We start from the raw sequence: 13,745 nt of genomic DNA on the forward strand, positions 1-13,745 counted from the left end.
AACTCAGATCACAGGGCCCCCAAAAGAGGAAAGTTTACCTGAAGGGGAGTTGCAGTGGCACAAGATACCAGTCACCTGCTGGAGGAGTGGGGCTTAGAGGTGGCCGCTGATGCCCCAAAGGAAAACAAAACCAGTCAGAGAAAAGGGGATGTCAAGAGTGACTTGGGGATGTGCTAATTCAGCACATCACTCATGGAGCCTCTGCTGGTGGGGTTCCTCCATATCTCACATTATTGAGGAAAGATATCTTTTTCCAGCAGAACACTGCCTGCTCTCCCTTGATGTTAGCACCCTCTAAGGCACAGTGGGTGAATTTAGCCCCAAAGCTGCTGCTAATGTCTAGTAGTAGAAATGTCTGGGGTGGGAGGGTTCTGAAAGGGAGAAAAGAGGCAAAAGCAGGAGAGAAAGAAGTGTAGACTGGCAAAGGGGAGGATAGGAATAACAGTTAAAGGGGAGGATTGAATCACCAGACACAAAGAAAGAAAAACAAAAATTGGGGCATTGTGCAGGAATCATGTCAGCAGAGGACTGGCTGGCCACTAAAGGAGCTGCAAACAAAAAACATGCCTAAGACTGGGTTAGGGAAAAATGCTCTCTTGAATCAAAATAACAATCAAAGGAATTGACAAAAGATCAACACCCTGAACTGGGTATGGACAAAGGTCAGTTCCTGCGGGACAACTCCCTGCCCTCTCTAGTCTGTTCCTAGGCCTTTCTTTTCCTTCAGGGAGGCCTGGAAAGTCTCTCTTGTTCACAGGCTTTCAAATAATTTGTCAACTCAATTCAGAGAGGAAACCCCCTTCTCTATATACTGCTGGTCTTCAAGCTTTCCCTGGTCTCAGGACTACGTGCTCATTTGAATGACCATAGTCAGAAAGATCTTCCAGCTCACAGTTATTTCAAAGCAGTATTGGGTTTGGGAATGAATCATAAACGTGTCGGCCCTGTACATGGGGTTATCTTCTGAAGTTTTTGCAAGCTACTGTACAGTGTGGAAGAGTTTTGCATATATTACTTAATGTGGCTGTTCCGATAAAAGGACTTCAGTAATTTCACATATCCTTTCCCAACTGTTTCTCTAAGACAGAACAGCAACCTTTGATGACTGTTACAGTCAAAACCTAAGGTATGAGGTGCCTGCTGCATTTTAACATTATCAACTGGAATTTAAATAGCAGCTATATGCATGTTTTCCATACACCATTCCTTCTTCCAATCCTTGTAGCAGAGATACAAGTATATCACAGATACAAGGAAGCTGCCGTGATCACTGATATCTGCCTGACTGGAAGATATCTTGGAAATCAGACTGAGTTTTCTTAATGAACTGGGATCAATCTGCTAGTAACAGAAAGGTTAAGCACCATATGGCCTAAAGGGAAACAATGAATTGGTTTCCTGATCTTTAAAAAGTGATGTTTAATAAATTCTAAGGGGTTCAGAAAAACATTTCAGTCACAAAGGGGATGTTTACATTTTTCTAAAATATACTCCCATAGTACGTACTTGGGGAGCTATTTTATCAACTGACCCTTTGCCTATGGAATTCAGTGAAATGCTAATGATTTAAAACAATTTGGAATAGTTTAAATGTTCAAATACAGTAAAAAAAATTGCATCATTATTCAAGTGAAGCATGCATTTTCTGTTTCAGCATATACTCTATGATTAAATAATAACCCCTTAATGTTCCCTATACATTAATTTTAAATTTAAAACCTTATTTACTTTAGTTTTGTATTCAGTTGTGCATTAGATTGTTACAGCTTGTATTTGAACAGGCATTTCATATTATAAAAGATTAGACAATGAAACACAAAGTTAATAATGGAAATTGTTTTTTAAAAAAGAGCTAATCCCCCTCTGGTTTTCAGCACGTGACCTAGAAGTATAAAGCAAAATATGTGCTTGGTGTTTTTTAGGCCTAATCTACTTTTAAAACTTTCATCATTACTAAATCAATCCACATCTAGGAAACAAAGACATTGACGAAGGCTTCTGTAAAACTTGAACTCTTAACCTAAAGGTGCAAGGCCAAATTGCTTCATGCTTCATCTGTCTGTCCCATCCACATGGAATATAAAATTACTTGTGCCATATATTAATCCAGTAAAAAAAATATGTGGAGAATTATTTTTCCTGCTTATTAAATACATGTTTCTTGTTGGCAGCATTTACTCTGTACTCGATGTGAACACTGTACATCAAACAATACGTACAACTGGGAAATTCATTTTTCCCCCTTGTGGAGGTAAAACCACATACATAACAGCTTGGTAGCAATTTATTTAATAAGCAGTTTTCAACCCACTTCTGTGTCAAATGTCCCCTAATTTCAAAGTAGTGCAAGTTTTTAATCTAGAATACTCAGGGCTAGATACCCACCACATCAGAACATGGTGGCAAGTACCCTTGACATGAGAGGAAACGAGAAAATTACAGCAACAATTACAGAAGTATATCCTCCTGTGGATCATGTTAACATTGCCAAAGCCATGTATAAATCAGAACCAACTATTCATAGAATGTACCTGTCAGCAATATACTATGCGACATATGGCTCTACTTAATCAAATATACAAGTCCATTTTTTCAACTCAGAATATTCCTTCAAGGCACTGTGTAGTCAGTCAGCCATTTACATTCTGATGTGGTTTAAAACATTTAAATATTTATACACCATATTTTATTTAGATGTATAACTGTGTTTGAGAGACTTTTTTATCCTAAGAGGAAACTAATCTTTCTGAAGGCCATGTTGCAGTAGTAGCCACACATATCTTAGATGAGGCTCTGGTTCTAAGAGAGAAATATTCTGGGCTTAGCTGGGCTAACAAGGACTCTTGTATTTTTTCTATGTTTGTTTTTTATTAAATGCATTGTTCAAAATATGACAAAAGACAGAAATTGGAGCTACAAAGATCTTTGTTCACAGTGATATTTGAACCAGCTGTAAAGATTTAAATCACACTAGCTCTTGTTTTATGAATGTCCTTTTGCAACAAGCAAACCATGGAGTGCCCTTAAAAAAGAATTTTTTGATATAAAACAGATGTTTTATCTTTTTTTTTACTTTGCTGTTGTAGTGCCATTACAGGTAATTAATTCATAAGGAACATATTGGTCTTTAGGCAGATAAAGAAAATTATTTGCATTCAGGGCTGTACTGAGGTGAGAGCATTATAGACCTTTGAAAGGTCACTGCAGAAGCAATGTTCTTTGCACCAGAACTGGTCTTCCCGATTAATGCTGCATATACAGAATGTAATGTGACACTACTACTGAACTTCAATAAGAATAAAAGCAGTAGCTGTTGGAAACAAAATGTCATACTACTAAGAATGAACTAGTCTTGCATATCATACATCATTCACTTTTTAATATATTAACTGAATATTTTGTATTTCAGAGACCCACTGGGTTAGATTCTGATCACAGTTATACCAGTATAAATCACTGTCACTCCACTGAAGTTCAAGCAGTTAGTCTGGATTTACTCAAGTGTAACAGAGCAGAATGTGGTCCATTATCTCCTAATTTTCACGGCTGTGTTTGAATTAATGTTCAATACTAGAAAGACTTCTACTGTAAGTGTTTTACATCTTTGTCTATTGTTAATAAATTTAGTTAGCAACAACTTTGATTTAAGTGACTCCAAATAGCCAGAATGTAACCTCTTTCATGCTACCATATTTGCATACCTGTTGCCACGCTTGAAATGCTGTATTCAGAGAATGAACTGCATGCTGCCCAAAGTTTACAAATATAGGGTCCACCATCACAGTGCAGTCCAGCAACTTTTCTGTTGCACTGCTAGAAATGGCAATCTGCCCACAGATTTTGAAAGGCTTCATGATATTCTGCATAGTAACATTTCGGCACTCCAAAAGTTTACAGTCAGCCCATGTAGAAAACTGGATCTCCTTGAAGACTGATTCATCACTCCACTGCCGAAGATATGTGTGGGGCTCTTTGAAGGAAACGATCATGTATTCCAGTTCAGATGGAACATTTTTATCAGATGTAAATGGTTGAAGGAACCTTGGTGGTGCTGTTAAATTAAAAAATGGATAAAATTAAAATGGCTCTGTCTTTCACTTTTTGCCTGTTAAATCCAATGTTAGGCACCATTCCTGCAGTTTTGTGGAGTGCAGGAAGATTCCTGTACCAGCACACTACACAATGCAGAATTGGGGCCTTACATTGTAAACTTATGTGGAGTAGGGACCATATTGTTGTCAGTTCTGTGTGTGTAGGGGGAGTATGCATGTAACATGCCATACACATTTATGAGCCAGTATAAATAATGAATATCAGTAACAGTCGTACTTGTTGAACTGCCATTCTGCAGATTAACAGGTTTTATAATGAAATTTCTATCCTTACTCTGATTAGCAGAGTATTCAAAAACCACAAGTGTACCCTCCCTTTCATATGCAATATAATCACTCAAAAACTTAAAACAAACCAAAACATAATCTTGAAACTCCAAGATTGAGAAATATATAACAAGGGTTTCATGTGGTTCATTAAAGGCTTGATCCTGGCCCAGATTCAGCGAAGCACCTAAACACTTGTCTAATATTAAGCATGTGAGTAGACATGTTGAATTTGTTATGATTTATGTCACCAGCACTATTCACATACTCAAAATTCGCATATGCTTAATTGCTTTGCTGCACCTGAACCAAAATGCCCAGCCTTTTGTACAATCAAGCCCTATTATCTTTCAAAAATGTTCAAAAATGTAATAGATTCAGCAAGTTTTGTACTCTATTTGTACAGCACCTAGCACAATAGGCCCGAATACTGACTGGGACTTTTAGGTGCAATAAAGATAACAGCATCAGCATAAACTCAATTGTTGCTGAAAAATGAAACAGCTGTGTTTGATTTTAATCTGATTGTTGCTTTTTCCATTATGTGTAATTCCACAGCTCCAGCAACTGGAATTGGAGTATAATAGCTCAAAAGTTTAAGTACTGTACAGGGCTAGCTGGTGTACAATTAACTTACTAGATTATACTAGCATTAATGTTAGTAAAATTTGATAATGGATATATTTTAATTTTGCAGAAAAATCCAGAACTACTAATGAAAAAAGCTGTTCTTTTAAAAGGTATCTTAGGTATTTGTTCATATTCCAAGGAAAGCATTGTTAGCATTTGAAATCAGACACTCTAAAGATCTCTTGGAATGTATTTGACTTTAATGCAATGATAGAGAGCACTGAACAAAAACAGATTCATCTTTCTAAAAATGATTATAATTGGAATAACAATTATATCTGCAGTTCCTTTACCAAGGAATCCTTACTAAAGAGGTTGCACCATTGTCAAATATGTCAACAATAATGTAAATATGTTGGAAAGTTTAAAAGTTGAATTGGTTCTATAAGTTGGCTCGAGAGTGAACTGGCACCTGCTATCACTAGTCAGGGCTAAGAAAACTGAACTGATTCTACATACAATCACTCAATCCCAAGGGACAAAGTGAAGCTGATCAGTCAGTCACACTACTTTTGGAATGTACTCTATCAATCGACACAGAACAGAAGTTGTGAATTTGCACTGAAGTATTTACCAATGGCCTTTCCTAGTAGTGATTTTTCATACTGTTTGCTGCCTGAATAAGAAACTGGGAATATAGATGGCAAAACGATAGTAAATCATAATTAAATATTTTCATTATTATGAGTTAAGAGGTACGAACCTGTGCCCAGCTGATCAAGATGATGGCAGAGATGGAGTTCCAAATGAGCAAAATGGACTGAAACACCAAGTGAAGGCACAAACCAAGGAGTAAAACAGGAGTCAACCCTGGTACAGGCTGCTAATGCTGTAGGAGTCACAAGCTGATCGCATGCACTTTGTGAGCCAGCTTCACTTTCAGAGCTGTGGAAAATATATAATGAAGCAGTAGTTCAGAAATTCCAGGTCTTTATCACTTTATAACAGGATTTGAGCATTTGCTATGCTGTTTTTCTGACATAACCATTTTATTTTATGTTTAACTGTTAATACTGGCCCAGGAGGGACAAGCAAGAACTCTGTGTAAGCTTGAAAGCTTGTCTCTCTCACCTACAGAAGTTGGTTCAACAAAAGATATTACTTCACTCCCCTTGTCTCTCTAGTATCCTGGAACTGACATGGCTAAAACAACCTGCATACAATACTGGCATACAATTTGTTTTCAAGCTGAATTCGGCAGGCAATATTTCAATCAACGAACTTTGTTATTACAATAGAGTGCATTAAATTTACTTACTGAAATATGTGAACAAAAAATGAAGAAATTAAACTTTTAGAAATTAGTGAAAAATGGCGATTATGTTTTAATGTTCGTTAAAATGTAGTGATCAACTGTGTTGACATTGCAAATGCCATAAGAAAGATTTGAAAACTTACTTTACCAAGACAAAAAAGGATTTTTTAAAAGAAAGTACTCCATAATGTATATACTGTAGCTATGTTTTCCACATTTGAATCCCTCCCTGCAAGCCTCTTTCTTATTATCCTCTGCCACTGTATAGTCAGCATTTTAGAAAAATATGTCTTAGACAAACCTCTGTACTGTTATAAGCTCAGCATGGAGCCGTATAACATCTATTATGAAACAGTAACTGAACAATTTAAACATGCCATCACAATTGAATTTTCTCTTGCTAATGACAATTCCTGACGCTGTGAACATTTCCAAGACTTATCCTGAAGTTCTCTTGAGAACAGCTAAAACTGCCTCACAATCCTATAGGTTGCTAAGACATCATAGCAGTACAAATAAACTTTCTAATTTAAGCCAAATACATCATTAATGCACCTCACTCCCACTATCTTAGCTATTTTGCAATTTTAGAGTTCTGGGGTTAAAAATCCCAAGTTTTGTTTGAGTTTTTGTCCACAGTTAAATACTAGTTTTGTGTTCAATTTTAACCAAATATTAAATATATTATGTGAGCCTAAATTTAGTAAATAATGAAGACCTATAAAATTTGGAGCAGATTTGGATTAAAAATTCCAAAAATGTAACCAACATGCTTTGTACATTGAAGGCGAAATTTTCACCCTTCAATTTATCTTCAGTTTTCACATGCGAATCTGCAAAATTATGCATAAATATATATGTGCCCATAATTTTCAGGTGCAAACACCTGTGCATCCACTTTAATTTCCTAATGTTTATGTCACACACACAGTAAATAACTAGCATGATATTTATCTTCAAAGAGCTTAAAGTAAACTTTAAGCTTGTGGACATGATGAACTTTTGGGATTCTGGGATTCATGAAAATGTTAGACTAACAGGTGCCATATATGTTTAACAATAAACAATTCAAGATGTGTTCATTATCAAAGGAAAAATACAGGATGTGATGCACAGAGATAGTGAGGGAGGAGAGAGAGAGATCTCCTACTGGATTTATAGAGAGACAAGGTGGATAAGGTAACATCTTTTACTGGACCAACTTCTGTTGGTGAGAGAGACAAGCTTTCGAGCTACACAGAGCTCTGCCCCAGGTTTGGAAGCCCAGCTCTCTGTAACTCGAAAGCCAGTCTCTCTCACCTACAGAAGTTGGTCCAATAAAAGATATTACCTCAGCCACCTTGTCTTTCTAATATCCTGGAACTGACACAGCTACAACATCACTGCATACTAGATTTATAGTTGATTTCCTATGCTTCCTTTTCCCTCTTCCACTTGTCCCTTATTACTTTGAAAATGGCCAAAGTCATAGGCCATCCATCATTGCCACTTCCATTGCCTATATTTATAATTCTCTCTACAGTGCAGCTGATCTCTGCCATGCCAATTGGTATCTCTGGAAATAAATAATTCTTTGAGATAGCTTGGGCTAATGGATAGGGAATTGGACTGGGAGATCTATGTTCTAATCTTGGGTCTGCCATGCAAACACAATGCCTCCATATCCGCATATGTAAGACAGAAACAATTAGACTTTACTCTCCTTTGTAAAGTATTTGGAGATATACAGATGAAAAACATTATGCAAGAACTAATTATAAGAACTAGTTAATACTTAGTACTGCCATGAGTGCAGGGGACTGGACTAGATGACCTCTCAATGTCCCTTCCAGTCCTGTGTTTATTATAGTAGTCTCAAGGAGGGATTGGCAAAGCTTAAAAAATAACCAATCCCGATAACCACCTGAAATTCAAAGGGTTATCTGGATCATCGAGTGCTTTTCAGTATGCAAAATCGGTTAGTAATCTCAGAAGCACTGGCAATACTGTAAGAGCAACCTTTCCCATGATATTTCAGCACTTCCTGTTCTGTCTAGAGACAGAGACACAAAAAAAAAAATGAAAAAGAGAAGTCAGGGGAAAGAAAGGTTAATCTAACTTTTTAGAACGTTAACAAAGATTTAATTTTAGTTTTTTCTTTGAGTCATCTTTTAATTTATCCAAATCGATTAATTTATCCCTGTTCACAGTAACCTCCCAGAAATGCACTCTCCAAAGTAATTACTCACTGTCATAAAAACCAGAGCAAAGTAATATGAAGCCGTTAAGAGTATCTCAGATTTTCTTTAAACTCAAACATTTTTCTTTTCAGAAACCATTGTACCAGACTCTCAGTTTTTCTTTTCTCATTTATTATTACTAGGATATTTTCATAAAAACCAAACTCCTTGTTTCTTCAGACTTAATATAACCTGCTTCTTACCTATTTTTATTTACAGAGTCCTAGTGTGCTAGGGCCTTTATTTCCCACCCCTAATCATAATAATGATTGTGGGGCAGCATGACATGGTTGATGTAGGAGGACATGTGTCAGAAGCTTCACACCTAGAAAGTAATTTAAGGCATTTATCCATACTTTACTGTGATCTCCTTGCTCTACAAACAATATACCAGGTAGGTATAATAGCTGGGCACTCAAAATGTCAGGCACTCAAAAAGATCTTTAAAGACTCTAAACTACTTTCATTTATTCATGTGGTGAAACCTTAGTATGAAAAAGGACCACCATATCACTGGTTCCTGAACCAACTGCTGAGACCAACTCCAAGAGAAACTTGAAATAGCAAACCGCACCACTTACAAAATGCTTGATGCAATTAAGTCCAGTAATCTAGAGTTAAATAGAAAGCTTGAGTAGAACTACGCTTTTTCTGCAACAAAATGAGCATAAAATTGTTGCACATGTTAGTGAAGCTGAGTATCTTTCCTGGTATGGGAGGAAGGGGAGAAACGGGAGAACAGAGGTAACATAGAACGTAAGAACGGCCATACTGGGTCAGACCAAAGGTCCATCCAGCCCAGTATCCTGTCTTCCCACAATGGCCAATGCCAGTGCTTCAGAGGGCATGAACAGACCAGGTAATCATCAAGTGATCTGTCCCATGTCACCTATTCCCAGCTTCTGGCAAACAGAAGCTAGGGACACCATCCCTGCTCATTCTGGCTAATAGCCATTACTGGACCTATTCTCCATGAATTTATTTAGGGCTTTTTTTTAACACTGTTAGTGTCTTGGCCTTCACAACACAAAGGTTAATTTTAAGCTCCTGAAGGGGTTCTCATGCTATTCAGAGAAAATCAGTGTCCCCTGAAAATCATTTGAGGCAAAAGAAAATTAGGATTCTTTATTTCTTTCACATATAAAGAGTTTCTGGGGTTCTTCATTTTCATAACTGTTTGGCCATGGCTGGGGAAATGATACTATTATGAATGAGAGAGTCCATTGTTCTTATTCCCAGAAACCACTTCCAAGGTCACTACTTCCCATATTCGCAAAAAGAAAAGGAGTACTTGTGACACCTCAGAGACTAACCAATTTATTTGAGCATAAGCTTTCAAGCTTTCAAGGTCACTACTTCCCATATTCGCAAAAAGAAAAGGAGTACTTGTGGCTTTCAAGCTTATGCTCAAATAAATTGGTTAGTCTCTGAGGTGCCACAAGTACTCCTTTTCTTTTTGCGAATACAGACTAACACGGCTGTTACTCTGAAACCTGTCTACTTCCCATATTGGTATTCAAAATAATAAGTACAATAAAGGAGTCAGCATTAAACAAATATCAATATTTGCTAACAGTTACTTCAGTGGCATCTGGGATACCACAATATCACCCCATTCAGAAAACAAAAAAACTGCAGTATTTCAGATACCATTTTGTGGTAACGCCACCAGTAAATATTTATTTTTAAAAGGAGACCAGAGTACTTAGAACTAATTTAGAGCTATTTCCTATTCAAATAGCTTGATATACTGTGATTGCAATCAGATTCTTTGTCTGACCAGACTTCAGATTGACCTTCAACATTGCTTTAGTCTTAAGTGCAAGCAACGAGAATTTGAGCCCTGAATTTTCATTCTACTGCCCAATATATGTCATATACAGTCTGGAAATAAAACAGAATTATTTGATAGTCCAGAAAGACTCCTTCTGTTGAGTCCTGTTGAAGCAAAAGCAGGTGTTTTAACTTTGCAGAAGTATATTAAATAAGCCCCTGATTGTAATAACAAACTATTTGGATTCACAAACATATGATAGTGGGCAAGATTCTCTGGCTTGCTCCAAAGGCACAAAGGTAGCAGAGACTGTCTGCAACTTCCCTGCTAGTAATAAAAAACACAGTTAGCTTATACAGCTCCCAGTATGGCATGGTATATTGAGGTGTGATTGTACTGGAAAACAGAGCAACAGAAACAGAGAAACTATAAGTACAAACAAAATTGAATCTAATATTGTAGAATGATTTCCAAAGATTCACATGAAGTGCCAGAGTCTATAAAATGGACAACTTCTAAAATACAGATAAGGTATATTCAAAACTTATAATTTCACATTTTACAAACCCAGAAATGCTCTGGCTAAATGTGTGATGACTGGGAACAATGACTAATCATGACCTGCATTATTCCTACTATTCCAACAGTGGAATTCTTTAAAGCAAAACTGCCATTTGTGACAAATTATGATAAGGAAAAATATCCACCAGGAGAAGAAAGAGACCACTTAATTAATTTCATTTATGATCCAGCTAATGGTTTGAACACAGGTCTCTAGAGGTCTAAGTCCACTACATCAAACTAGTTTGAATCTAACCCAAAACAATTAACTAGAAACACAATTGTGATTTCCCATATGAATTTTTTAAAAAGTAGATGTCAAAGGCATATTGCAATTTGTTTGCACTTGTTTTGTGATATCTTAGATATGAAGATGTTTCTGCTAAGGCATTTTCCATTTTTAAGAATACGATTTGTAATATGTCAATAATTATAGAAATGCTGTTATTCAGTGCATAAAATATATACAACAGCCTTTAAAGCCTTTACTATGATAACCAGTATGAATAGAAATTCATGGAGCCCCCTGCCCCCCAGTCTTTTTCTACTTAGGCCTAGTACAATATCTTGAAGTTTCTGTAATGAGAGCTTTCCATCCCTGGCCCATGAAACCTTCACCTACAAAGGTAATTTATTCTTGGGTAAGAACATAATTCTGCTCCTATACCCTCTTATTTTAGGACTGTTCATGAACTGCAATTGACAATTATCCCATATTACGTGGGGGTGTTTCTGCTGTGGACTATCTACTAAAGACTTTAAAGATCACTACAATTATTTCACACAGGACTTCAAACTGGATTTGAACAATGAACGGCCCTAGAAGTGAAATAAGAGTTATTTATAAATTAAGCCACCGAGCCCCTAGATTATCCGTTTCTGTATTATTAATCACTCCCGAACCAATTTTGCAAATAGTGAGTATGCCATGGATTTTGGACAATACCATCTTTGGATAGCATAATAGCCATCACGGCCAACATTACCACAGCCTGTCATCTACTGCTCAGCATGTCAGCTGAATCCATATCTTCCCACAAAACCTGCAGTTTTCTTGTCACCAAATAAGATGAGACACATAAGTTTCACCCTTCATTTCCATGTTAGGAATCAATAATAAAGTACTTAAAACACAAGGGATTGGCCCTTTAGTACTAGTTATTAGCATATCAGAGAGGTCACAACAAAAACCTGTAGGTTTTTTTTGGGTATTTTTTGGTTTGGTTTTTTTAAAGAAAGTTATTGGTAGTGAGCGCTAGCTGCCTGTACCTGGCACCAATGTGGGAGGCTGATCCAAAATATAAAAATCAAATACAGAAAATAAACTCCAGCCAAGTTAAGGATTTTATAGGACTAATTCCTTTTTGTAGGACAATTCTATATTAGATGTTTTAAAAATTAATCAACTGATTAATCATGTGTTATATCACTTTAAAAATATCAAATGCTATGTAAATATGAAGTAATAATACTAAACAACATATCTGCACACAGATGTGATTTTTGGTACTTATATCTATTTTTCTTTTTTAATTATGGAGTTGAGAGTCGAGTGATACAGGTATCTAGGTGTAGGTTCTCTCACTTTTCACCCCATCAGTTGTGATTGGGATGTATAATAAAGAAGGCCAGTGAAGCAGTTCCAGATACTATTTGCTCTAAATGGAGATCTTAGAGTGTCCACCATCAGGCATTCATTTTGTTTCTCTTTACTTTCCACATTACTTTGTCCCTGCTTCCTCATAAGAGCTAGAAATGAATCTAAGGAAGACTATAATTTGCACTGGTTTACACTTCCCTTCTGGTCCCTTTAGAGTCTCAAACATGCTCCTGAATCTAGATCTCCTGGTGTGAGCTAATATCTAAAAAAGGCTTTTTTTGCTTTTTCTATGCCCACAAAATTATGGAAAGTAGCTGGATGAGTGCAATGAAAGTTATCATGGTAGATTAAACGTTTCATGTCACTGTACCACTAATTTTTCTACAGTTATATTTATTTAATACAGTGGTTCTTGACATTTTCCATATTATGACCCCATGTTATAACAGAAAAACTTGTCCCAGTCTAGCTATAGAGAAAGGGAAGCTGGTCATCACTCCATGTTGGACTTATGACCATCCCCACAGGTGCTGCAACCAGAGGTTGAAAACCACAGATTAATATATTTTGCATGTGTGAATTTGTGTTGTGCTATGAAATGTTTCTTATGCTCATCACCGTTTGCTGGGTTAAGTTGGTTTACTCTATTAGCTTTTAAAGTTATTTGCATTTCATTTAAACACTAGTGTTGTTCCTAATGGTCGTTGCTTACAAAACTTTTTGATAGAACTCTCTGTGTGAAATATTAGATACAACAATAAATTCCATTTGAGTAGAAAACAATAGCTGTGACTGCAATGTCAAATGCTTTGATGAAAAAAATCTACTGAACTTCACTAGTTTTATTTCCAATTCCCACAGAGTTCACATTTCTATGGTGCTAAGTTGACCACAAAGGTAATTTTGCAAAGGTCCCACATTCAGAGGAATTAACCTTGTCTAAAACACTTAACTTCTCAATGATGAAAATGCATTCCTTCACAATTAACATCAAGAAATCATTTCCAACCTGATATTATTAATGGAAACCAGATGTTTAATTTTTTATTGATTTTGTTCCTGACTCCCCCTGAATTCTATGGGTTCACACACACACACGGCAGTAACAACCAACACACAGTTGCAGTAGGCAATCTCCCAATCCATCCAGTAGAATTTACTAAAAGGACAGGAAGGAGAGCAGTTTGACATCACTTGCATTGTTATTTCTGAATATCAGATACAATAGTGCATCCCTAATAGTTTTTTCAAACTCTGTAAGGTAATCAAAAACTCAACAAAATCCAAACTTTGACTCTCAGTGCACTTCTTTCACAGTTAACCACTT

The 13,745-nt window shown here is 36.5% G+C and overlaps 1 protein-coding gene across 6 annotated transcripts in view; it reads right to left on the reverse strand.

Annotated features, from left to right (window-relative positions):
• The window catches only part of VPS13B (vacuolar protein sorting 13 homolog B), a 922,277-nt gene that overhangs the window by 78,828 nt on the left and 829,704 nt on the right, over positions 1-13,745 (reverse strand). For 5 of the 6 annotated variants that reach the window (XM_073330465.2, XM_073330462.2, XM_073330464.2 and 2 more), the window contains exons 41-42: positions 5,713-5,894; positions 3,702-4,051 (exon numbers count right to left, since the gene is read on the reverse strand). In XM_073330465.2, the coding sequence (XP_073186566.2) occupies positions 3,702-4,051; positions 5,713-5,894 (532 nt within the window). Of the gene's footprint in view, positions 1-3,701; positions 4,052-5,712; positions 5,895-13,745 lie in introns of those variants that run through there. The other variant, XM_073330467.2, reaches the window with a different exon arrangement.

The sequence above is a fragment of the Lepidochelys kempii genome, chromosome 2 (assembly GCF_965140285.1).
Source record: "Lepidochelys kempii isolate rLepKem1 chromosome 2, rLepKem1.hap1, whole genome shotgun sequence".
NCBI classification, from domain to species: Eukaryota; Metazoa; Chordata; order Testudines; family Cheloniidae; genus Lepidochelys; species Lepidochelys kempii.